Source organism: Hippopotamus amphibius, chromosome 11 (genome assembly GCF_030028045.1).
Source record: "Hippopotamus amphibius kiboko isolate mHipAmp2 chromosome 11, mHipAmp2.hap2, whole genome shotgun sequence".
NCBI lineage: Eukaryota > Metazoa > Chordata > Mammalia > Artiodactyla > Hippopotamidae > Hippopotamus > Hippopotamus amphibius.
In genome coordinates this window covers 19,952,238-19,976,918 of record NC_080196.1, presented here as the reverse complement: position 1 = coordinate 19,976,918, position 24,681 = coordinate 19,952,238, and the positions used below count along the sequence as shown (strand labels likewise).

At 40.0% G+C, this 24,681-nt stretch overlaps 2 protein-coding genes across 5 annotated transcripts in view; one reads left to right on the top strand and one right to left on the bottom strand.

Annotated features, from left to right (window-relative positions):
• Nucleotides 1–3,560, top strand: part of SLC17A1 (solute carrier family 17 member 1) — a 58,482-nt gene extending 54,922 nt beyond the window's left edge. The window contains exon 13 of one of the 3 annotated variants that reach the window (XM_057699607.1): nucleotides 3,048–3,560. The gene's annotated coding sequence lies outside the window, so the exon portion shown is untranslated. Of the gene's footprint in view, nucleotides 1–3,022 lie in introns of all 3 variants that reach the window. The other 2 variants (XM_057699611.1, XM_057699609.1) reach the window with 2 other exon arrangements.
• Nucleotides 864–23,734, bottom strand: SLC17A4 (solute carrier family 17 member 4). Of its 2 annotated transcripts, none has more exons than XM_057699605.1 (11): nucleotides 23,619–23,734; nucleotides 14,932–15,137; nucleotides 11,832–12,065; nucleotides 11,664–11,751; nucleotides 11,140–11,226; nucleotides 9,080–9,198; nucleotides 8,602–8,763; nucleotides 3,812–3,944; nucleotides 3,582–3,729; nucleotides 2,648–2,738; nucleotides 864–1,278 (listed from the first exon to the last, which is right to left on the bottom strand). In XM_057699605.1, exons 1-11 carry the CDS (start codon nucleotides 23,707–23,709, stop codon nucleotides 1,132–1,134), a joined length of 1,506 nt encoding a protein of 501 aa, XP_057555588.1. In that variant the 5' UTR covers nucleotides 23,710–23,734; the 3' UTR covers nucleotides 864–1,131. The 2 variants fall into 2 exon arrangements, with proteins under 2 accessions (XP_057555588.1, XP_057555589.1); XM_057699606.1 differs by having other exon boundaries at nucleotides 1,156–1,238.
• Between the last annotated feature and the right edge of the window lie 947 nt (nucleotides 23,735–24,681).

Sequence of the window (24,681 nt, the reverse complement as noted above, 5' to 3'; positions counted from 1 at the left end):
CAGAATAACTAAAGGAAATTTGTCTACTCACAGCACTTCCGACACCAAATGTGTGGGATTTCCACACCAAGCAGTTCTCCAGTTCTCTGTAGACACCAACTGGGTGTCCTACAATTTAATTCAATTCTGACTGCAACTACCCAGACACCAATCAAAGTAGTGGGTGCCCAAGGTACCCACACTTCTGTTTGCTTAAGTTTCAAAACTAGGGGTTCCCACAGTCCCTCTTCAGATATATTAGTTTGCTAGACTCACAGAACTCAAGAAAATTGTTTACCTACTATTAATGGTTTATATATTAAAGGATGCAATTCAGGAATAGTCAAGTAGAAAAGATGCGTAAGGCAAGCTCTGTGGGAAGGGGTGCAGGGCTTCCATGCCTTCTCTGGGTGTACCACTCTCCCAGAACCTCCATGTGTTCACCAACCCAGAAGTTCTCAGAACCCCACTGTTTAGGGTTTTTACAGTGTTTTTATTGTATAGGCATAATTGATTAATTCACTGGCCACTGATGAATAACTAAATCTCCAGCTCTTCTCCCTTCCCCGGACATGGGATGGTACAGCTGAAGGTTCCAACCTTCTAATCAAGCCTTGGTCTTTTTGGCAACCAGCCCCCATCCTGAAGCTATCTAGCCCCCAGCCCCAGGTCATCTCATTAGTATTCTAAAAAGACAGCTTCATCACTCCAAAGATACCAAGGGTTTTAGAAGCTCTTCTATCAGAAGCCAGGAACTAAGAGCAAATATTATAATAAAAGATGCTCCTATCATCCCTATCACTCAGGAAATTACAAGAGTTTTAGGAGCTCCATGCCAGAAACTGGGGGTAGAGACCAAATATAATATGTATTTTTTATGTCACAATAACAGTGGAAAGAGTGGAGAACACATAGAAATTCAAACACACCTATGCTTTCAGAGAGCTCAGAGTTAAATAACTGACCTTCCCCTCCCCATCCCCTGTAAAATCTCCAGGCAGAACTTTCAGTATAACATAGCCAAGGTCTCTGAGAAGATACTGGAAATAAAGTCAATTCAAGTTGAAAGGCTAATCAGTCAAGCAGGCATGAAAGGGGAACGTCCATGAGAGCAAATGGTGAACAGCTAAGGGCCTGCCGGCGTCTAAGGCGTCACTCAGTTTGCTCAGAAGTGGGTGATTGTCTGCTTTTAGCCCAGTCCTGCACCTCTGCTCGGCCAAAGATGAGGTAGAAAACCAGGCCTGCTATGTTCACAGCAGCTGAAAGCAAGAAGACATTTCTCCAACCAAACTCTGAATCCTGGGGGCAGGAAACTACAAGTTATTAACAGTCTCCTAGTTCTTGTCCCTCCTGGTTCAGAAAGGCTCTGACACCACGTCCTACTGCCCCCACCCCCAACTCTGCCCTGTATTATATGTTCCTAGTTATTCCTAGAATATGCAGGTACATTTCTGGTGCCCTGGCCTTCCCCTCTGCTGGAGTGTTCCTCCCCTCAGGCAGTCATTTGTCTCGCCCATGTGCTTGCTTCCCATCCTTACTTAAAGTGACTTTTTCAATGCGCCCTTCCTTGGCCACCCTACTTAAAACTGAAATCCCACCCTTATGTGCCCTATTCTCCTCTCCTGCTTTACTCTCCTCTTAGCACTTACCACCATTCAATGTACCATGTTTTTGTTTAGTTCATTAGTTTTCTATCAGATTCTTTCCTACAATATCAACTTCACAAGGGCAGGGACTCTTGTTTGTTTTATTCACTTAGTGCATGGTACATGCTAACGTTCATTGCGTACTTGTCGAAGGAATGAAGAGATGAATGAGTGAGTGAGTGAGTGAGTAACAAGGGAAACAAGGCAGTTTGAGAATTTCTGTTTTAAACAGACATTTTCTGACAGTGTGTTTGTGGCTGGAAGAGAACTGACGATTCAAAAAGAGAAAGGACCTGATGTCAAAAAGAATACCCTTTCTTTGTTATTCTCCATTCATTTTCCTGGCTTACTAGTGGAAACCAAAGGAAACTTAAAGAATGATAGTCATGTGAATGCCATATACGTGTTTCTTCACATAAAGTCTATATCAGTCCGAGTCTTATGAAATTGTCATCAGATGAATTTGTTTATTCTGACAACTTTAAATGCGTCTCCCAGGATGGAAGTCTGTATGAATGTAAACACACTATGTAAGCAATACTGGGCAGAGGAATTTCTGTGCTAGCCACTGATGAACAGACATGTAAGGTGCAGATTGCTCCTTCACGCTGTCATCCACTCATCCACTCAACATCTTGCCCGTTTGTTCTATAAATATTTGTTGGGTTCCTACATAGGGTGACCAAGTCTTTCTGGATTGCCTGGAACTTTCAAGGTTTTAGCATTGAAAGTCCCACATCCCAGGAAACCACTCAAACCCGGCCAATCAGAATGGTTGGCCATTCTATGCTTTACAAGAAATGCCATGGTTATTGCTAGAAAATGTGATGATTAGCGTGAGACACTCATTCTAAGAACTCATAAAGCATAAACTCATACAATGGAGCATTCTCCTTCACTCCATACCCTGAACATGTGGTGATTTCTCTGCACAAGCTGAGCCTGGCATGAGAATGAGAGGCTGGATGGCCCTTTGAGGTGACTCTTATGAATATCCTAATCGTCAGAACATTTGACCTTACCTGACTGATGAAAAATCCGGAAACTGTGGGAGAGATGGCTCCCGCTATATAACAAAAGATTTGTGATAGTCCCCTGAGTAAGACGCTGTACCTGGGAGAGAGAAGGTGTGAGAAAACAATATTCCTGTGTAAGCAAAGGGTTAATCTCAGCTGATCTGTTGCAAATTTGAGCTTATCGCTGAGGATTCCTGGAGTTGTGCTGACTCTTAGTCAAACCTGAATGAAATATTCTGACTAGCGATGAGTATAATCCAGTGCCAGGATGTGGGATTTTCAAGGGGTAACCTGCACTAACTTGTCAACATTCCTTATACAAAATGTACAGGTTGATGGTTGGCAGCTGGTTTACATATTCTCTTGGCTTCTGCTATGGAGCCTGATCTTTCAGCCTTGTTTTTAGGTATAAAAGACCTCTCACTGGATAAGACATTGGCTTCCCTGAGACCAAGGTATCTCCCATGTAATTTGGTGGTTTACTATCTGAAGATGAAGTGTGTCCTGTTGACTGTGAATGGTCCATGGATGGTCCCTGGGAGCTACACTTGGAAGTCTCAGTCATCTCTGATATTTACCTGTATCAGAGGTGAATGTTTCTCCGCTGTCCTGCTTCCTCTACCTTTATTAAAGCCTTACATGATCATACCCTCTGAAGTTTACGAGTCCTTTCAGTGATCCAGCCCTGTGTAACTGCTGCATTCCCCAACAGAAAGAGATTGGTGTGAGTCTCCCGCAGTTGAACGGTGAGTGTGGCCACTGACGACTCCTGTTTTCATCTGAAAAAACTAACTTCATAGTGGTTGGCTAGCTTGGGGCCCTTCCAGGAATTATTCTGATGTAGGGCTCGTGCTGAAATTTCCTGTGACCTGTTGCATGTGTCACATTTTACCCATGTGTCAGAGCAGGTTTAGGGATGATCAAGCACAGGTGTCCCTACCGAGGAGCAATATCCATGAAGTTAACAAAGGCTCCTGATTGGGTGAGGCTTTTGGCAGCAGCAAACAGTATCAAGAGGGCCACGGTGGCACTGAAGCTGGATCTGACCCAGAAAAGGGACGTGAAGAACACACATGGCAAGAGAACCCCTGGGACAGGAGAACAAACAGAGTGAATAGGATGCTGGCCTGAGCATCCCACATCCACCCCTGTATTCACCTTAGTTCTTACCTATGGCAGTGAAGAGTTTCCTGATGGTATTGAGTCTGAGGATTTTTCTGGAGAGGAGAAAATCTGCCAATAGACCTCCAGGGACAATGCAGATACAGATAGAAACCAACGGCAGGGCTGAAAGCATCCCACTCTGAGAACCAGAGTTGAGGTGAGGTGCATGCTTCACTACACCCACCATGACACAGATTGATCCCTGGGTGGACTGTCTACATCTATAGCTTTTCTTATATATACACATCACCTTTAATAGGATTTTCAGTCACTGGAATGAGCCAATATAATTTTAGTGCCTGAGGAAAAACATGCATATATTTCAGTTAAAAAATATGGATTAATGCTATCTTCATATATAAGGATTATGTGGAAACTCGTAGATATTAAAAAGAACAAAAGCCAGTAGAAAAATAGCCAAAGGATATGAATGGACAATTTACAGAAAAAGAAAAATAAGTGGTTCCTAAACATATTAAAAGGTACCCAACGTCATAATAGTAAAACTACTGTGAGATACCATCTTATCAAACTGGCAAAAGTGCAACAGTTTTTTGACATGATCTGTGGTGATGCTGGGGGAAATCAGGCACTTCCAAATATTATCAATGCCCAATGGAGGGCAATTTGACAATAAATGTAAAATTTTATAGAGGAGGGAGATCAAGATGGTGGAGTAGGAGGACACGGAGCTCACCTCCCCCCATGAACCATCAAAAATACACCTCCATGTGAAGCAATTCTCACTGAAAACAAACTGGAGACTGACAGAAAGACTCTAATACAACCAAGGCTGTAAGAAAGTTCCATACAGAAGTGGGTAGGAAGGGAAAGAAGCACTCAGATCAGGACCTGCACCCCTGGGAGGGTAACACAGAAGAAGAGGGGGAATTACACAGGCTCAGAGATCCTCCCTGGGGAGTGAGTGGTGAGAACCACATACTGAGTGCTATGCCCTTGACACCAGGAGGACAAGTCCCCTTAGCTGATTTGAAAAACTGTGGGACTGATAGCAGGACTGTAAAAAACCTAGACTCTGCTCATGAAAAGCATGCACACACTTGCTTACTCCTGAAAAAAGGCAGAAGAAGCATATTGAAACTGACAGGGATAGTGGCTGGTTTCCTACCACTGCCTAACACACAGCCCAGCCTGAGCAGAGCACCTGCTCCAGCTTCTCTTGCTCCCAGTGCAGCTACACATGGGGAGAGGGCTGCCTTGGCAGAGAGGAGTACGCAGTTGTGAGGGAAAGAGGTAGGTTGGACTTAGCACAGCATCTGAACATTGCTGGCGCCTATGAAGGCAGCAGAGCAGGAGCTGTCCAGGACTCTGACTGGTGCCAGGACTACCACAGCCCACACCGCAACCCATACCAAGCTATGAACCTCATAGTAAGCACAAATTAGACACCTACAATAGATATAAAAAAACATGAGAGAAAGGAACACAAGGATACCACTAAAAAAATCATTAAACCACAAAAGAATAAGCTAAAAAATAAACAGAAAAGAACTACAAAAACAATGAGGAAGCAAGTAACAAAATGGCAATAAATACATACCTACCAATAATCACTTTAAATGTCAATGGAATAAATGCTCAAATCAAAAGACATAGGGTGGCTAATTGGATTAAAAAACAAGACCGACCTGTATGCTGCCTACAAAGACTCACTTCAGAGCTAATGACACATACAGATTGAAGGAGAGGGGATGAAAAAAGGTATTTCATGCAAATGGAAATGACAAAAAAGTGGGGGTAGCAATACTCATACCAGACAAAATGGACTTTAAAACAAAGTTTATAACAGAAAGAAAAGGGTATTATATAATGATAAAGGGATTAATATAAGAAGATATAACACTCTCTAACATATATGGACCTAATATAAGAGCACCTAAATATATAAAGCAAATATTAACAAACATAAAGGGAGAAATTGACAATAATACAGTAATACTAGAAGACTTTAATACCTCAGTTACACCAATGGACAGATAATTCAGACAGAAAATCAACAAGGAAACAATGGTCTTAAATAACACAATAGATCAGTTGGACTTACAGGATACTCCATCAAAAAACAGCAGAATACACATTCTTTTCAAGTGCACATGGAATGTTCTCCAGAATGGATCACATGCCAGGCTACAAAACAAGTTTCAACAAATGTAAGAGGATAGAAATTATATCTAGCATTTTTTCCAACCACAATGGTATGAAACTAGAAGTCAATTACAGGAAGAAAAATGGGAAAAACACAAACATGTGGAGATTAAAGAACATGCTACTTAAAGAAAAAAACAATGGGTCAATTAAGAAATCAAAGAGGAAATTAGAAAATACCTTAAGACAAATGGCAATAGAAACACAATACTCCAAAAGCTATGGGATGTAGCATAAACAGTTTAAGAGCAAAGTTTATGGCAATAGAGGCCTTCCTCGAGAAACAAGAAATATCTCAAAATCTGATATTTGAAAGAGAACAAAAATAGCCCGAAGTCAGCAGAAGGAAGGAAATAATAAAAATCAGAGAGGAAATAAAATATAGAGCAAAAATAAATGAATAAATAGCTATAGAGAAGATCAGTGAAACCAAGACTTAGTTTTTTGAAAGGATCAACAAACTTTGATAAACCTTTAGCCAAGGTCATCAAGAAGAAAAGAGAGAGGACCCAAATAAAATAAGAAATGCAAGAGGAAAAATACCACCCAATACCACAGAGATACAAAAAAAACTCATAAGAGAATACTATGAACAGTTATATGCTAACAATTTGGATAACCTAGAAGAAATAGATAAAGTTCTAGAAACATACATGACTGAAAGAGGAATGGACAATCTGCACAGACCAATCACTAGGAGTGAAATTGAATTTGTAATTAAAAAAAAAAAAAAAACTCCCAATAACAAAAGTCCAAGACCAGATGGCTCCACAGAGGGGTTTCTACCAAATGTATAAAGAGCTCAGACTTATTTTTCTCAAACTATTCAATAAAATGGAAGAGGGGGGAATACTCCCAAATTCATTCTATGAGGCCACCATTACCCTATACCAAAAGCAGTATACAAAGACACTACAAAAAAAGAAAATTATAGGCCAATATCTCTGAAGAATATAGAAGCAAATATCCTCAACAAAATATTAGCAAACCAAATTTGATAATGTATAAAAAGGATCATACCCAATGATCAAGTGACATTTATTCCAGGAATGCAAGGATGGTTCAATATTCACAAGTCAATCAATGTGAGAACTCATATTAACAAAAGAAAGGATAAAAATCACATAATCATCTGAATAGATCCAGAAAAAACATCTGACAAAACTTAACATCCATTCATGATAAAAAAAAAAAAAAAAAAAAAACTCCCATCAAAATTGGAACATAACATAATAAAGGCTGAGAAAACAGGGCAGATTAGGGACAGAGAGTAAGATTTTTCACTCTTTACTTTTTTATATATATTTAAATGTTGATCCCTGTTATTATCAATTCAACTCCAAAATTAAAATGCTATTAAAGAAAATGCAAGGAAAGGAGACCATCCTTTGTTGTATGTAATCCAAACAATGAAAAGCATCTCACTGTCAACTGGTCCAAGATGTTTATTTTACAGATGAGTAAACCAAGGTCATCAAGGTTATGTAAGTTACTGAGAAAAATACCCTGAGAACAATGGCAGTCCAGATCTCTTGACTTCTCAAGCTGGGAAAACTCCACTGTCTGTTCTCGACTTGTCCTTTTAATCATTCCCTCACCCTCCTCTTTCTCAGCCTTGGCCTCTGAGGGTAAAGAGCCTACCCTACCTCACTCCAGGGACCAGTCACTTCCAACAAATGGCCTCAGGGTGTCTAACTTTCAGCACTGGCATCCTGCTTATCCAGACCTGCTGTTCCCTGATTTCCTGGCCTAGGATTTTGGTTTCATTGCCTGCTGCTGCCCACCCCCACTTCTTTGGGAAGACCCATAGCTACTCTATCCTTGGCCTTCTGATATCAGTACCTCCAGCCTGCTTACATGCATGCTTCTCAGACTCTGACCTCTGCTAAGAACATCAGTTTGCTGTTGACCACTTAGCATGTTTTCACCAGATGAGCCCAGTCAACAGGAGAGAACTGCTTTTTGAGTACAAAGGACAAGAATGAAACACTAATTCAATGACCTAGTGAACTATCACTAACAAGGTAGCAGATGATACACTCTTCACCAATTTTGAGACATTCATCTGGCAGGAATTGACAGGCTCCTCTCAGCCTTTCACAAAATGAGCATCTGTTCGTTCCTTTTATGAAAAGTCAGAGAGCTGTATATATATGTGCACTTTTCTTTATATAGGTTATACTTGAATAAAATGTTTTTCTAAAAAGACATTATCCACAAGTTTTTGGTATAAATCCTATTTGGGATTTATGTCCTATTAATGTCTTATTTTCAGCATATGTTGTTTATGCTTCTCTGTCAAAGCTTTCTTGAAGGCAGACTTCGTTTCATTAATGCTTTATTATTTATGCTGCCAGCAGAATGTCGCTTGCAAATGTTAATTGGGTTGAACATAAAATTTCTACATAAATCCCTTAAAAAATATGATATTCTATGAATGGCAAGTTGACCTAGAGCCATACCACTCTGCCCCCAATAAGCAGTAGGACATATTGAGTTGAATCAGAATTCAAGTGAATCAGGTTGCATTTCCTACGTGAAGATCCTTGGCCTAAGCCCATGACTGCAGAAGAGAGAAAGGATTATATATGAAGCAACAGAAGAAGAGAATGAGTCTTCTCTGTACTTACATCTCTGATGTTAGCTTGAAGTACAGAGCTGATATATGTTGGTAAGTATGACATCATAACAAAGTAAAGCCAGGAATCACTGAAATGAAAGATGAGAATGCTCCAAAGTGGTAGAGATTTGATCATAGCCTTAATGGGAGGAGTCCAGCCTGGTGGAGAATCCTGGAAGAAAGTATACATCAATATCCCCTCCATCTGGAAGACCAGAGCTTTGCTCTACTGAACACTGAGACATCCCGACAGACATAGGGAAATGGCAGATATGTGGAATCTAGAAAAATGGTACAGATGAACCAGTTTGCAAGGCAGAAATAGAGACACAGATGTAGAGAACAAACGTATGGACATCAAGGGGGGAAGCTGGGATGGAGATGGGATGAATTGGGAGATTGAGGTTGACATATATACACTAATATGTATAAAATAGATAACTAATTAAAAAAATTTTTAAAAATGGCAGAGGAGTTCCCCAATGCACCTCTTGAGCCAGTGAACAGACGATGTATTCCTTCTCACTAGTGCTGATAAACGGATGATTCATGGGATCATCATAAATGAGAGCAAACCAGAGGAAAGAACAGACACAACCAATTCCGCCTAAAAATAAATAAATAAATAGGATCTACTTAGCACAAGATTGGAGTTCTATCAGTTTGATTCTGCCCTGAGATGATTCCTATGGTTAACGAAATGGCCCCCATACTCCACTCCTTCCTGCATCTATCCCTTGCATAGCCCTATCATAGGTGGAGGGTACTTCCACTTGACTTTGGTCTTGGACATGTAACTTGCTTTTGCCAACGGCATGGGGCAGTTCAGAGCCTAGGCTTTAAGAAGCACTGCGTTTTTTCACTTGTCCTCTCAAGTGTTAGCCACTGACATAGGAAGAACATGCTCCAGCTCAACCATTGTCCAAGGCAGATGAGAGACAGCAGAGCTGCCTAGCTATCCCACTAAACTAAGAGAGTAAATACTTGTTGTTTAAAATCACTGAGTTTGGGGAGCTTTTGAAATGCACCAATAATAAGGCTGTACATCGTGATTAAGTTAGTAGTGTGTTTGCCTCATGTGCTTGAAAATGCCCTCACTGTTGAAGTACCAGTCAGCATCCCTCCTGCTAGTCATGCTTCTGCAAAGTTTATGTCTGCATTAAATCTTTTCTTATCTATTTCTAACACTTAATGGTTAGCAGCAGTACATATGTACAGCTGATTGCCCAGATAATTTCTGGATATGGAATGAAATTAATCCTCAGCAAAGAAATTTTCTCTGATATATACATTATTACAATGTGGGACAACTCAACATTATTAGTATTGAGTGGAAATATGATTCATCTTAAAATTCCTATTTTAGAATCTTAAGAAAGTCTTGAGTTCTCTTCACTTGTTAGCTTGTTGTTTATACAGTCCTTCACAAACATAGAGCAGCCACCATACCCCAGGTGTTTTGCTAGATTTTGAGAATATAAGAATACAAAGATACAATTTTGTCATCAGGGAACTTAAAAGCAACTGTGGAGTGAGAGATATGAAAATTAGCACTGTTGCACATTGAGGATGGAGGATGTTAACACTGATTCAACAAATATTTTGAGTTCTTATTTTGCATACATTGCTTACGTTTTCTCAAAATCAGGAACTCAGTAAGCCTCTTTCATTCCTTGAAACTTTTGTAACCTGTCCTTTTGAAGTTTCTATGACGGAGCCTTTGAAGGTTGATATGCTACAGTAATCAATCTTCATACACTTTTTTTTTTCTAGCAGATGTATTGGCTTGATGTCATAAGAATCCTGGATCTAAGAGTATTATCTCCTAATGAAAACACCAGTGGGACTTACTGGTCCCACTGAAACCAGGCAGTTTGTAGATGGGATTCCAGAGAATGTTTCAGAAATTAAAAAAACACAAATGTTAGCTGAACGCATCTGGGAAGATCCCACCCAGGGCTGGGTAAAAGCAAAATTGTGAAGCAGTAGTATATTGCCTCTGGAACACTCTGATCTTTGGAAACTTCCACAGCATCTCTTTGTATATTATGTCCAATCCTGAGCCTCACATGATCTGCTCTGTCCTGCAGCCTCTACTGGTTGATTCTCTACTCCAATCAGTATTTTACCTATGATTAGGTCACATTACCACAATTTTCTGGTTGTAGTAACAATAGGAGAAATTTAAAAGAATGTATTAAATAAATAGCATAACTAAAAATATAATCCCACCAAGATTACCTTTTCAGCATCATATGAAAGAACTCCCTCTGAGATCTCTTGTGGGTTCAATTTAGAAGCAGGAAGGAATGTTACGATACCTTTAAAGTCATCCGGTTATTCAAGCTGTACACTCAGGATATTGAAATTTAAATATCATTTCCAAGATTCATGACATGATTAGTTCTGAACATTATCAACTTTAGTTATATAAATATCTGTATCTACTTGGGTTTGGTTAACCATAAATGACTTGCATTGCAGAAATCATGCCCAGCAGTCTCTGTCATAAAAAAAAGATTCTGAGATTTGAAAAACACAAACTCACCAAAAATATAGAAGACATAAGGCCATCCTACAGTCTGGCAGAGCTGACCACCAACAAGGAGGATGATGAAGGAGCCTAGCACTGATCCTAAACAGAAGATGTGAGGATGTTCTGGGTGAGAAAGTCAGGCTTGGGATTCTGTATGCTTCCTACAGATTGACTTGATCACAAAGCTAAGTTGTAACCCCGGCTACCCACATTCAGATTCTGCTCCTACCCTCAGTAGCTGTGTGATTTTGGACAAAATATTAGTCTCTTTGTGTCTCAAATTCCCTTATGTGTGAAATGGAAGTAATTATATATTACTGAGTTGCAAGATTGTTCTGAGGCTAAAAGGAAATTAAAAGCCTTTGTAAGAATGTTTGGTGCTCAGGAAGCATTTAGTTATGATCAAGAAAGATATTATAGGGTAGTGCTTTAGAGTAAGAAGACAGAGTAGTTAGGGTGTAAGGTTTGGCTTCTGTTGATAGGCCATGGCAGAGTACTCCTGGACAGTGCACATAAAGCAGCAGAGTCTCAATTACCTGATGCAGCAATGGCAATGAGATGACTCCTTTCCAGTGGTGGAGCCCATCTGGGCCAGATTGAATACTGACCTGTTAATAACATAACCTGAAAAAAAGTTGATTCTTGGCTATCAGAGGTCATTTTGGAATCTATATTCTATTTGTATTTAGAAAACATCTTGGTACCTGGATTATGCCTTGGATGATCCGTAGGGCAATGAGAAAAATCACTCCAGTATCAGCTGCTAGTGGAGTGAAGAGGGTCAGGACTGAGGTAATAAACATACCAGCACCAGACAAGTACTTGGTTCCAAACATTTCAGCCAGATAGCTACTGGGGATTGGAGCCAAGAAAGAGCCATAGTTGACTGAGCTGAGGATGATTCCCTGGATTTCAGGACTCCAGTTATACATAGCAGCCTAGATGACAAAGAGAAACTCACTGTTTACCTTTGGCTAGAGAGTTGACAGTTTTTATCGTGAGGACTTGAGATACAAGAAAATACTGGCAGTTCTCGTTCCTTTTACCTCTCTCCATTTCCTGCAATCTACTAGTTTTAACAAGAAAACCTAAATATATGCCCAATATACTCTTTCCCCTTACACAGTTTCCCCAGCTACACAATTAACTGACCAATTAAAATATGAGAGCCTGTAAAGAAAGAAAACCTATAAAGAAGAAAGCATCATAGGCAAGGTAATACAAAAAATATGCAAACAAAGAAAGAGAAAGTAGACAAATCTGTGAAACTTATTTTGTGATGATTTTCCTCATTGTAGGGGAAGAATTTACATTCACTAAATGGTAAAAATCTATTTCCTTCGTTCTAAATTTAGTCCCTAGTTACACTTATAGACACTAAGTCAGGATAAAGTCTCAGATACATATTATGTTCTTGTGTAATATAGTTCCTTTAACATAGTAGATGCTCAATACAGTAAGTCCCCTACATATGAACCTTCAAGTTGTGAACTTTCAAAGGTGCGAAGTGCGTTCGCATGTCCAATTATGTAAGTTAGTTCATGTGTCTGGCGTACATTGTCACATGCGTGCATCCTCTACAAGTGGGTCTGCTTTTGCGTACTTTACTGTACAGTAGTGTATAGAATACAATAGTATAGTATCTTTATTTCAAGCCCAGGATGTCTGGAAGCAAGCGCAAAAGCAGTGGTGATGCTAAGAAGCACCAAGTGGTAACAGTGGAAACAAAATTGAAAATAATTGAGAGAGTGGAGTAAGGTGAAAAGAAGGTAAACATCGCTCATTCTTATAACATGAATCTTTCAACCATCAGCATGATTCTAAAGAACAAGGACAAGATCATGGAATGTGTGAAGTTTGCTGTGCCGACGATATCAACGATAATATTAAGAAGCATGGAAAAGTGATGGAGGAGGTGGATAAACTTGTGTGTGTGGATGCAGGAGCAGCATCAGCATGGAGTCTCACTCAGCTAAATGCTGAGTCAAGAGAAAGCAAAAAGCCTTCATGAAGACTTGAAGAAGAAACATGATGAAGAATGAAGGCACATCTTCTAATGCCAGACATGGCTGGTTTCATTGTTTCGAGGCTAGAGCCAAACTTCACAACGTAAAAGTAACTGGAGAGGCAGCAAGTGCAGATATGGTAGCTGCCCGGAAATTTCCTGAAATGCTTCCAGAAATTATTGATGAAGGCACATATTTACCAGAGCAGGTTTTTAATGTGGATGAGATGGGACTGTACTGGAAAAGGATGTCACAGTGAAGTTACCTCAGTAGGGAGGAAAAGTTGATGCCAGGCTATAAAGCAGCAAAGGATAGGCTAACTGTTGTTTGGTGCTAGTGCTTCTGGCAATATGAAGCTGAAGCCTCTCTTAGTTTATCATTGAGAGAACCCAGGAGCCCTTAAAAACATAGCCAAGGGCTCTATTCCTGTTGTGTGGAAGAGTAACCCCAAAGCCTGGGTAACACAGGCCATTTTCCAGGACTGGTTTTTCCACCACTTTATCCCACAGTAGAGAAACATTGCTTGGATTAGGACATCCCATTCAACATTCTTTTGCTGCTCGACAGTGCTCCGGGCCACTCCCCATTTATGGGTGACTTTCATTCCAGTGTCAAAGTAGTGCATCTGCCACTGAATACTAGTCACTCATCCAACCTATGGACCAGGAAGTTATAGCGACTTTCAAAAAATATTATTTATGTCACACTTTTCATTAAGCAGTAAAGATGAGTGACAACCTTGCGAAAATTTTGGAAGGACAATAACATTTACAAGGCCATAAAAAACATTGCTTGGCATGAGGTTATGGCCATCATCATGAATGGGGTTTGGAAGAACTTTTGCCCACAGTTTGTTCACAATTTTGGTGGATTTGAGAAGGTGGATGAGGAGTACAAAGAGGTCTTCAGCAACTTAGTGACCCTGAGCAAGAAGCTGGAGCTAAATGTGCAAGAGGACGACTTCACTGTACTCCTTGCTGTGCAACACAAGGAGCTAACTAATGAAGACCTGATGGGATTGGAGGCCCAGAGAAAGGACGAAGAGAAACAAGAGGAAGAAGAAGTAACTGAAGAACCGAAGAGATTTATGGTGCAGGAAGTGGCAAAGGGATTTTCTTTATTTAAGGAGGCACTGTTAGTTTTTGAGGCACAGGACCTGAACATAGAATTGTACAGGAAGGTTGCAGCAGCTATTCAGAATGCAGTCCAGTGCTACCGTGTGCTCTATGATGAGAAAAAAAGAGCTACTACCCAGACATCACTGGATCATTTTTTCAAGAGGGTAGATAGAATTGAATCCAGCAAGGAACCAGAACCTGTGCCATCTATGTCAGGTGTGAGTGAAACTGCAGCCTGCCCTCCATCTCCCATTACTGACAATCCTTCAGTTCTACCACCTCCCACCTCCTCTCCCTCCTCCAGTCAGTAACTCTTCTTGCCTGTTCACTCGATGTCAGCCCCTGTATGCCAGCTATTGTACTGCACTACTGCTCTTTTCAAGGTACTGTACTGTAAGATTAAAAACATTTTCTTATTTTGTTTTTTATGTATTATCTGTGTGAAAAGTATTATAAACCTATTACAGTACAGTACTAGGTTTATAAAGTACAGTACAAACACAATAGCCAATTGTGTTAGTTGGGTACCTAGGTTAACTTTGTTGGACTTAGGAACAAATTGGACTTACAAACATGCTCTTAGAATGGAACTTGTTCATTTGTAGGGGACTTACTATATATAACTCTTTAGGTCCAAACATTTGAGTTGAAGAAAGGATCCAGAGTCTCATTAAACTTACCATTGCCTTAAATTCACTCAGAGTTTCATTCCAGTTGTGCTGGGAGTCAGTGGGTGGCCTCTCTGTGGAGGCATTGGCTGGGCTGGGCAGAGCTGTGTTGCTCACCATAGCTGGCATGGCAATGCTCATGTTCATTTGTTGGGTGGAAATCGAAAAATTGCAGAGATGCACGATAAGGGCCAACCCATGTCGGACTGAACAAAAGCCTGAGACAAGAGGGTTCAGAAAGTCTTACAGTCAGGGTGCTTTTCTCCAACCCTTCCTAAGTATAGAAGTGGGAGAGGATTGTAGTCTGTCTGTGAAGCAGAAATACAGAGAAAACAGTCACACTCGGTAGGTGTCTGGTGAACACCTGTACCCCTGGGAGTGCAGGAGGTGGATGACTCCCTCAAAACCATTTAAGGAATGTACGGAATTGGCCAGAACAAGCCTTAAGAAAGACTTTTCTAGTCAGGGTCTTGGGATGAGCTGATGAGAGAGAGAATGGAAGGAAGTGGATTTAAAGAAAGAACTCACTGGAAGCTGTGAATGATTGGATATGGATAGTTTGAGAGAGAAGTTGTTGGAAATGATCCCCAAGTACCCAGCTTGGGCAGTTGGGATGGCTTTCAGTACCATATATAACTGGGAACATGGCAGATTAATATGTTTGGGGGCTGGGAGGAGACGAGATTTGAAATGTAGGTTAGGTTAGACTATAGAAGTATTTAAACATCATCTTGATACTATAATCTAGGCTTGCACAAAATTTGCCAGTGATCCTTTGGAATTTTGGAGTTATCCCTGGGGTTGAGTCCAGATGCATTCATTTCACAGCAGCTGGCAGGACTGATTGATTTTCTGTGGAGAGAAATCCCAGAAGTAAAATGTGTGATCACTGTCCTCAAGGCACATGGGTGTCCCATTTCCTGGCTCCTGCAAGGCAGCAAACACAGTTGGAGTGGCCAGCACTGTTCCCTGCGGTGTAGCAATACTCTTGTCAAGTTCCAGGAATCAACGGATCCCTGCCTTTGGCTTAACTCTGGAAGCATTTAGTGAGACTCCCCTCCCCCATCCACAAAATTTACCCTAGAATTTTGATCAATATCATATTGATATGGTGGATTAAATTAAGAAGGATTGCCATATTTATAGTATTGCCTTCTCTCAGCCAAGAACAGGGATGGCTTCCCAAGTATTCAACTCTTTTTCTCTGTCCCAAGGTGGAATTTTATGATTATCTTCAGTTAAGTCACACACAACTTTTTTTTAAATACTTTTTTTGGTTCCGTGAGTCCTTTTCCCTATCATTTTCTCTTGTTTTTCCCTGTTGGGTTTAGACAAGAAAACCAAACACATACACACGTATGTACAAATAATGGGAAAAATAAGTGATTGTTTTTGCTGTTTGTAACATTTACTTTATTCTCTTGGGTAATTTTATTCACTGGCAGTTTCTAAACGATGGTAAATAGGAATGGTGAGAGTGGGCACTCCTGCCGTATCTGAATCTACAAGGAACGCTTCCCACTGTACATCATTAGGTATGTTGTTAGGTGTTGGTAAAACTGTACTTTTATTATATTAAGCTATCCTATTTTTATTTTTTATTTTTGTAGGAATATAATAAGTTTGATCAAATGTGTTTTAATCATAGAACCAGACTCCTGGATGTGCTCTCTTTACAGCTGTGTGTTCTTGGGCAAAGTGACTAAATTCTCTGTGGCTTCAGTACTTCACCAGTAAAATGGGGCTAATAATAGAGCCTCAAGGTGCTATGATGAGATCTGAATAAGTTTATAAAAGTTAATTATAGTTATTATTAATAATATTCAACTAGCCTTATATTCTTGGAATGATCTCTTCTTAATAGGCTGTTTTAATGAAAACATGATTTATTTTGCTAATATTTTAGCTAGAATTTTACATTAGCATATATATATAATTGAACTTAGTTTGTAGCTGGTGAATATGTGTGTGTGATTTTTTTTTTTTTTTTTTTTTTGCCACACTAGCTTTGTAAAGAAAGGAAATTTTAAGCTATCTCAATCTGAGATTTGAAGAATGTTGGGTACCTAGTCACTTTCTTTTTTCTTAATACATTTTTTGTTTTAGGACAGTTTTAGACTTACAGGATTATTGAGTTCCTGTGGACCTCACACCCAACTCCCCCTATTATTAACATCTTATTTAGTATGGCACATTTATCACAATTAATGAACCTACATTAATGTATTGTTATTAGCTAAAGCCAATTCACCATTCAGACTTCTTAATGTTCACCCAATATAATTTTTCCTGTTCCAGAATACCACTCAGGCTACTGTTGTATATTTAATCATCACATCTCCTTGGGATCCTTTTGGTTGTGACAATTTCTCAGACTTTCCTTGTTTTTGATGACTGACAATTTTGAAGAGTATCAGTCAGATATTTTGTTGAATGTCCTTCAACTGGGATTTGTCTGATGTTTTTCTCATGATTAGACTGAGGTAATGTGTTTTTGAGAGGATGATCATAGAGATAAACTGCCATTCTCATCACATCATATCAAGGATACATGCTGTCAACATGATCTATCACTGCTGCTATTAACCTTGATCACCTGGCTTGCGGTAGTATTTGCTAGGTTCCTTAACTGTGAAGTTATTCTTTTTTCCTTCCTTCCCATGCTGTTCTCTGAAAGAAGTCACATGCTCAGTGCACACTTAAGGAGTGAGAAGCTATATTTCACCTTCTTAAGGTGGGTATCCACATAAGTTATTTGCATTTCTTCTGCATAGGAAACATAAGCATTTTCTGCTCCTTAAAAATCTCATAGAATTTTTCTAGTGAATCTACCAGGACACAATTTATTTTCTCAAAAGGGATAACTTTTGGACAACTTTCTCACCTTATTACATGTTTTTTTTTTTTTTGACGTGTACAATTTTTCTTAACTCAAACTTATAAATTACAGTTTCATAGAAAATCCTGTACTGCCCCCCCCATAATTAGCACTTTATATGTTTTAAATGCTTCCTTCTCCCTTTCCCCCATGATTGCTTGTATTTAATCCCTTTGTCTGATCAATCTGAATAGTGAATTGTGTGTTTTTTTGCTGTGAATGGAATCTTCTTTATTAAGGAATCAGCTCATATATATTTTCCATTTCAATTCCCTTCATAATTTTCAAGTTTACATTTTTTCTACACTTAAGTTGTCTACTTTGTTTTTCCACATACTTTTCTTGAAGTTGTAAACTCAGTAAACTGGATGCTTAATTAAGTTGCTTTTATTTATTTTTGTACAGTCTTTGTTTTCTTCCCTTCACACCCACTATCTTTTGGTCCACTGCCTTACTCCCCCTCTGCCTTTTCCATGACTTATTTAAGCCTTAGCTCTACATCGCTGATTTGATTTTCTATAGTAATAATTTCTTTCCTTGCTACTACTAATTCCGTTTTAATTCTGAAGTGACATTTTTTTCCTCTTTAGTTTCCTTTCTCATCTTCTTTCATATTTTCCTGTTGATTTACTTCATACACTCTAAGCTTTTATTAAAATTATTCTTGAGAACTGGGAGAAATTCAAAATGAAAATACTCTTCAATTTCCCCAGATAAAATAAGCACAGCAACTGTAATATAATGGTTGATAATCAGACCATTCTGGTTTGAATCCAGATGACACCTGTTTGTGCCTGGATGACTTAAATGAGTCACTGAATTCCTCTATGCTTGAGTTCTTGCTCCTGAAAAATGGAGATGATGCTGGCAGCACCTTCCTGGAAGGATTATTGTGAGGATTCAATGACTTAATCCATATAAAGTGCTTAGAACAGTGCCTGATAGGTGTGCCCTCATTATGCAATGATCTCTCTTTTTTTTTTTTTTTTTTACTGTTTATTTTTTGGGGGGTACACCAAGTTCAATCAGCTGTTTTTATACACATATCCCCGTATTCCCTCCCTCCCTCGACTCCCCCCCACCCTTCCCGTCCCACTCATCTAAGGCATCATCCATCCTCGAGTTGAACTCCCTTTGTTATACAGCAATTTCCCACTGGCTATCTATTTTACAGTTGGTAGTATATATATGTCTATGCTACTCTCTCACTTCGTCTCAGCTTTCCCTTCACCCCCCGCCCCCCCAAACCTCGAGTTCCCCAGTCCATTCTCTGCATCTGCATCCTTTTTCTTGTCTTGTCACTGAGTTCATCAGTACCATTTTTAGATTCCGTATATATGAGTTAGCATACAATATTTGTCTTTCTCTTTCTGACTTACTTCACTCTGTATGACAGACTCTAGGTCTATCCACCTCATGACATATAGCTCCATCTCGTTCCTTTTTATAGCTGAGTAGTATTCCATTGTATATATATGCCACATCTTCTTTATCCATTCATTTGTTGATGGGCATTTAGGTTGCTTCCATGTCCTGGCTATTGTAAATAGTGCTGCAATAAACATTATGGTACATGTTTCTTTTCGGATTATGGTTTTCTTTGGGTATATGCCCAGAAGTGGGATTACTGGATCATATGGTAGTTCCATTTTTAGTTTTTTAAGGAACCTCCAAACTGTTTTCCCTAGTGGCTGTACCAACTTACAGTCCCACCAACAGTGCAGGAGAGTTCCCTTTTCTCCACACCCACTCCAACATTTGTTGTTTCCAGATTTTGTGATGATGGCCATTCTGATCAGTGTGAGGTGATACCTCATTGTGGCTTTGACTTGCATTTCTCTGACGATTAGTGATGTTGAGCATCTTTTCATGTGTTTGTTGGCCATCTGTATGTCTTCTTTGGAGAAATGTCTATTTAGGTCTTCTGCCCATTTGTGGATTGGGTTATTTGCTTTTTTGGTATTAAGCTTCATGAGCTGCTTGTATATTTTGGAGGTTAATCCTTTGTCCATTGTTTCGTAGGCAACTATTTTTTCCCATTCTGAGGGTTGCCTTCTAGTCTTGTTTATGGTTTCTTTCGCTGTGCAAAAGCTTTTAAGTTTCATGAGGTCCCATTTGATTATTCTTGATTTTATTTCCATGATTCTAGGAGGTGGGTCAAAAAGGATCTTGCTTTGATGGATGTCATAGAGTGTTCTATGTTTTCCTCTAGCAGTTTTATAGTGTCTGGCCTTACATGTAGGTCTTTAATCCATTTTGAGTTTATTTTTGTCTTCGGTGTTAGGAAGTGTTCTAATTTCATTCTTTTACATGTAGCTGTCCAGTTTTCCCAGCACCACTTATTGAAGAGGCTGTCTTCTTTCCATTGTATATTCTTGCCTGCTTTGTCAAAGATAAGGTGCCCATATGTGTTTGGGCTTACCTCTGAGTTCTCTATTCTATTCCATTGATCTTCCTTTCTGTTTTTGTGCCAGTACCATACTGTCTTGATCACTATGGCCTTGTAGTATAGTTTGGATCTCTCTTATATAATGTATTTGTTTCCTGTTTCTTTTTTTTTTTTTTTTTTTTTTTGCGCTGAAGTATTTACGTGGGTCCCTTGTGGTTCTTACCCACACCCCCAGTCTTGAACTCTACAAGCCAATCATGTGTGACTTTGTTCCCATGTGTTGTAACCCTTCTGTGGGCCACCTTGGCTGGTTGGAGTCCTGTTGTCATGTGCTGATAACAGAGTGTATGTGTGTGAGCAAGAGGCAGCCTGTGGGAGGATGGCATCTTGGAACTCCTTCACCAATTCAAGGGAAACTAGCTATTCTTCCAGGAAAAGCCACCCAAATTTCTAAGTTAATTTCTGCAGTCATGTATGTTTTCCTCTGCTCTGCTGCACTGGGCCCAAGATGCTAAGCTGCAGATCTTTAGAAAGACTGGTGAGCTGTCAAGGAGGAAACATCAAGATGTGGACACAGAGACGCTTCGCCCACCATATCTTAGCACTGTAGACCTCACGTTGCCTGTGGTGGCATCACTTTGCCTGTGGTCCACCAGCCTTGAGACACTGCCGCTCTAAACTGGGGAGCATGAGCTGGGGTTTCACAGTGCCCTCCCCTTTCTTCCTGGAACACTGGGCCACGCTCCAAGGATGAGAGTTTTGTCTGCTCTTGGCATCCTCTCAGTGCATCCAAATTGTATTAAATCTCTCAATGAGCCTTAGAGTTTGTAGTGTGTGATAGGAATAATTCCCAAGTTTTAACCTAAATAGAGATACTTTCTCAAGTGTTGTGCATGTTTTATTGGTTTCTGTGACTTTCAGAAAGGAATATTATTACAGACTCATCTTTAGGTGACATTCTTAACATAGGCTGGGGTATATTTACCTCTGTGTGGCCTTTGGTAGGGAGCAAGGAAGTGGTGCCTAATATTGTTCATTAATTCTCACTGCCATCCCTGCCCTTTTAAGGTCTTCACAGTAATAGATGAACAAATACCTAGAAGCGATAATCCTCAACCTACACGGAAGCAGGGTTCCAATAGTGTGGGCACTCAGGCAAGGTTTGGAAGGCTGGCCACAACGAGAAGCCGCTGTGCCGCAGAGGCCGCTACGGGCAGGGGTATGAGGGTCAGTGGTGGTAGACATGGGGTTTTTGCCTGTGACTTGTGTGACTCCTCCTGAAAATCACTCACTATGTGCTGCAAAGGATTGCTAGCAGTGCCCCAATCCATCCTACACTTCAGGATTTCCTGAAAGTGACTAACTTGACTTTCATTTCCCCAGCATCGTAAAGTCTGTGGACTGTTTCCATCCCCTATATTAAACCTTGTTTTTTCTGAAAGTATCTGGAGAGACTTGCATTCATCTGATTGAACCCAGACAGAAGGTCATGGGCCTCTGGGAGAAAAGGGATAGGAAAGTCAAGATAATGTCTGTCCCCACCCTGCCCCATGAACCCTTAACTGAGCCTGTTAGAGAGGAACCACTGACCTCCTGGCAGAACCTGAAGGTCCAGCTTTTTTCACTCAGAGTCTCTAGGGATACAGGAACATAAGCAACTCTATTCTGTGGCCGTGTGGCCAGATGTGACATATAATGGGGGAGGGGCATTCCCCCATGCCATGGAACACCTGGATTTGACTCTGTGAGTGTCTTAGAAGTACAGTCATGCCCAGTAAAGATATCAGTAGTCTTCGGAGGTCCAGTACTGGGAGAAAGCCCCAGCAGGGTCCTGAGGGTGTGGTACAGAGCACCCAGCCATGCCCCACAAGTATGGGCTAGAGAGAGAGAGATGAGAGGAAAATTGATGTTGGACACTAACTGATGAAGCAGCCAGCAAGGTTTATTCATAAGCACTTATGGGAAATACTTGGAAACTCAACAAAATAATCAGGTGGGACTTTGAGGAGTAGTTGAGGTTCTGCGTTATCAGGTAGGATGAGATTTAGCCAAAAAAAATGTTAATATTATTGGCATAATGCCATTTGTGATAACAGGATAGGGTCAAGGGTTGGTCACCTGGGGACTAAGCAGCATGGTGGGGTGGATGCCCTAGAAGACTATGGAAAAAACTAGAACCACCATATTGAGTCCCACTTTTAGACAAATTATCACGGAGAGTTTCAATGACTGCTGAAAAGTGGGCTGTGGGGGGAAACTGTGTGAGAGGTGATAATGATAGCTAAGTCTATGTAGTTTATGTAGTGCTTATTATGTGCCAGGCATTGTTCTAAATGGTTCACATATCATAACTAATTTAATCCTCATGGAAATCCTGTGAGATAAATACTATTGTCATCATCTCATTCTTACTAATAAAGAAACTGAGACACAGAAAGCTTAAGTAACTTGCCTAAGGTCACACAGCTCATAAATTACAAAATCAGGATTGCAAACACAGGCAGTCTGGCATCTTAATCTGTGTTCTTACCCAATATGCTATATTGTGCCATGGAAAGTGTTTATAAGTTCTCTGTATTACTGATTGTTAGAGAGAAAAAGTTAGGATAGGAGAATTTATCCAGTGGTATATAGTCCAGCAGGCATCTAAATATTTAGAAATGGATGGGATCTTAGAGATACAAACTCTTCTACTTTACAGATGAGGTAGCTGAGGCAATGGAACAGTATTCATTCCATGCCAAATGGTAGTTTATTGTAGGGTGAGTATTAGAATGCATGTCTCCTGATTTCTTCTTTGATGGATAAGATTATGAGAATCCTCTTTTTCTTAAGGCATGTTCACTTCCCAGCAGACATACTGGCTAAAATGTTGAGTCTTGCAAAGCATCCCATCTTGGTTAATGTTTTACTTTTTAAAGGCATTGTCTTATGAAAAGCCTATATCCTTAAGAGAATTAATGAATAAAATAGTTATGTCATTAAGTTCAGAATAAAAGAAGGTGTTCAACCATTTCCCTTCTGACATATTACTGAAAGGCACTAAGTTGTAACATAACTGAGAAGGAGGAGGAAATGTGACTTCTGTGATATAGTGTAAAGAAAAAGCCTGTTCTCCTTGAGGCAGGTCTGGATCTAATATGAGCAGAAAGATTGAATGGGATGCTCCCTGGACTTAGAATCCGAAAAGCCAAGATTGGTTTCCATATTTTCTACTTAGCATCTGCCCTGAATTTTTTTCTTTATCTAATATCTTGATACCTACCTGTCCTACATGCCTTCAGGGTTTTTTGCAAGAAATGAAGTAATTCTCAGTAAAAATGCTTTATAGCTATATAATTCTTCACAATTGGTAGTAGCAAGAAGATGCTGTATATCACCAAAAAGTGATATAGATCCCAGCTTTATCCACACCCCAGTACACGATTTTACCTTTTTTGGAGGTTTGCACTTGAGCCGTGTTTAAAGTACCATCATTGACAATACCTCCCACTGTGGCTTCGGCTTCAACCATAGTAGACATTTTGGTTCTCTTCTCCCGGACACTGGTGTTTACCTACTGAAATAAAAGAATGAAAAAGCAAATACAGAGAGAGGTGTACGATATTATACATGGAATAGCCCCAATTCTTCTAAGAATTAGGAGAAAATGTTTGGTGGGAAAAGTGCTAGATTAGGGTTCAGGAGACCTGATTTGTTGTCAAGATTCTATCACTATCCAAATGTGTGGCCTTGGGAATGTCACATCTCTTCTCTAAAATGAGGGATCTGGTCTGGATTGCCTTAACGCAGTGGTCCCCAACCTTTTTGGCACCAGGGACCGTTTTCGTGGAAGACAGCTTTTCCAAGAACTGGAGGGGAGGGGCGGATGCTTTCAGAATGATTCAAGCACATGACATTTATTGTACACTTTATTTCTATTATTATTGTATCAGTTCCACCTCAGATCATCAGGCATTAGACCCCAGGGGTTGGGGACCCCTGCCTTAACCGATGGTAATATTCTTTCCAGTTCTGTGTTCCCATGTCTCTCAACTGATATCAGTATCAACTGGATGTTAAAACCTGACAATCCTCTTTGGAATTTCATGTGGAAGATTCCAATGGATTAAATTACCTGAAAAACTGGACCTACTAAATAAAATCTAGATATACTACATAAAATCTAGCAAACATCTTTTTAAATACATAGATCCAAAGATAGTAAGAGATATCCCCACGGATGTAATGAAAAGTTATAGGTATGAGCTTACTCATCAAAGATCTTGGGCCTGGGGATGAGGCATCAATTTCAGTGATGCAGGGGCTTGCAACCCAGGTCCCCGTGGGAATGAAGGATAAAGCCTTAGACTCATGCCAAGAAGGCAGTTATAACAGAGAGCTTAACATAGAGCCAGAAGCCTCAAAGGGGTTCAAAACTGAGTTAGAGGCTCTGCCTCTTGCAACAAGTGAGGCAGTGAAAACTCTCATCTACATTGTCCTGAGCCTCTTCTGA

Bases quoted from the DNA above. Each gene is read 5' to 3' on its own strand.
- SLC17A4 (XM_057699605.1), bottom strand. From the start codon at position 23,709: ATGTCTACTATGGTTGAAGCCGAAGCCACAGTGGGAGGTATTGTCAAT. The intron at 15,138-23,618 runs GTAAAATCGTGT...CTCTTGTCTCAG, and splicing joins AGTGCAAACCTCCAAAAAAG to GCTTTTGTTCAGTCCGACAT. The intron at 3,730-3,811 runs GTAAGAACTAAG...CTCCTGTCCCAG, and splicing joins GAAACTCTTCACTGCCATAG to GGGTTCTCTTGCCATGTGTG.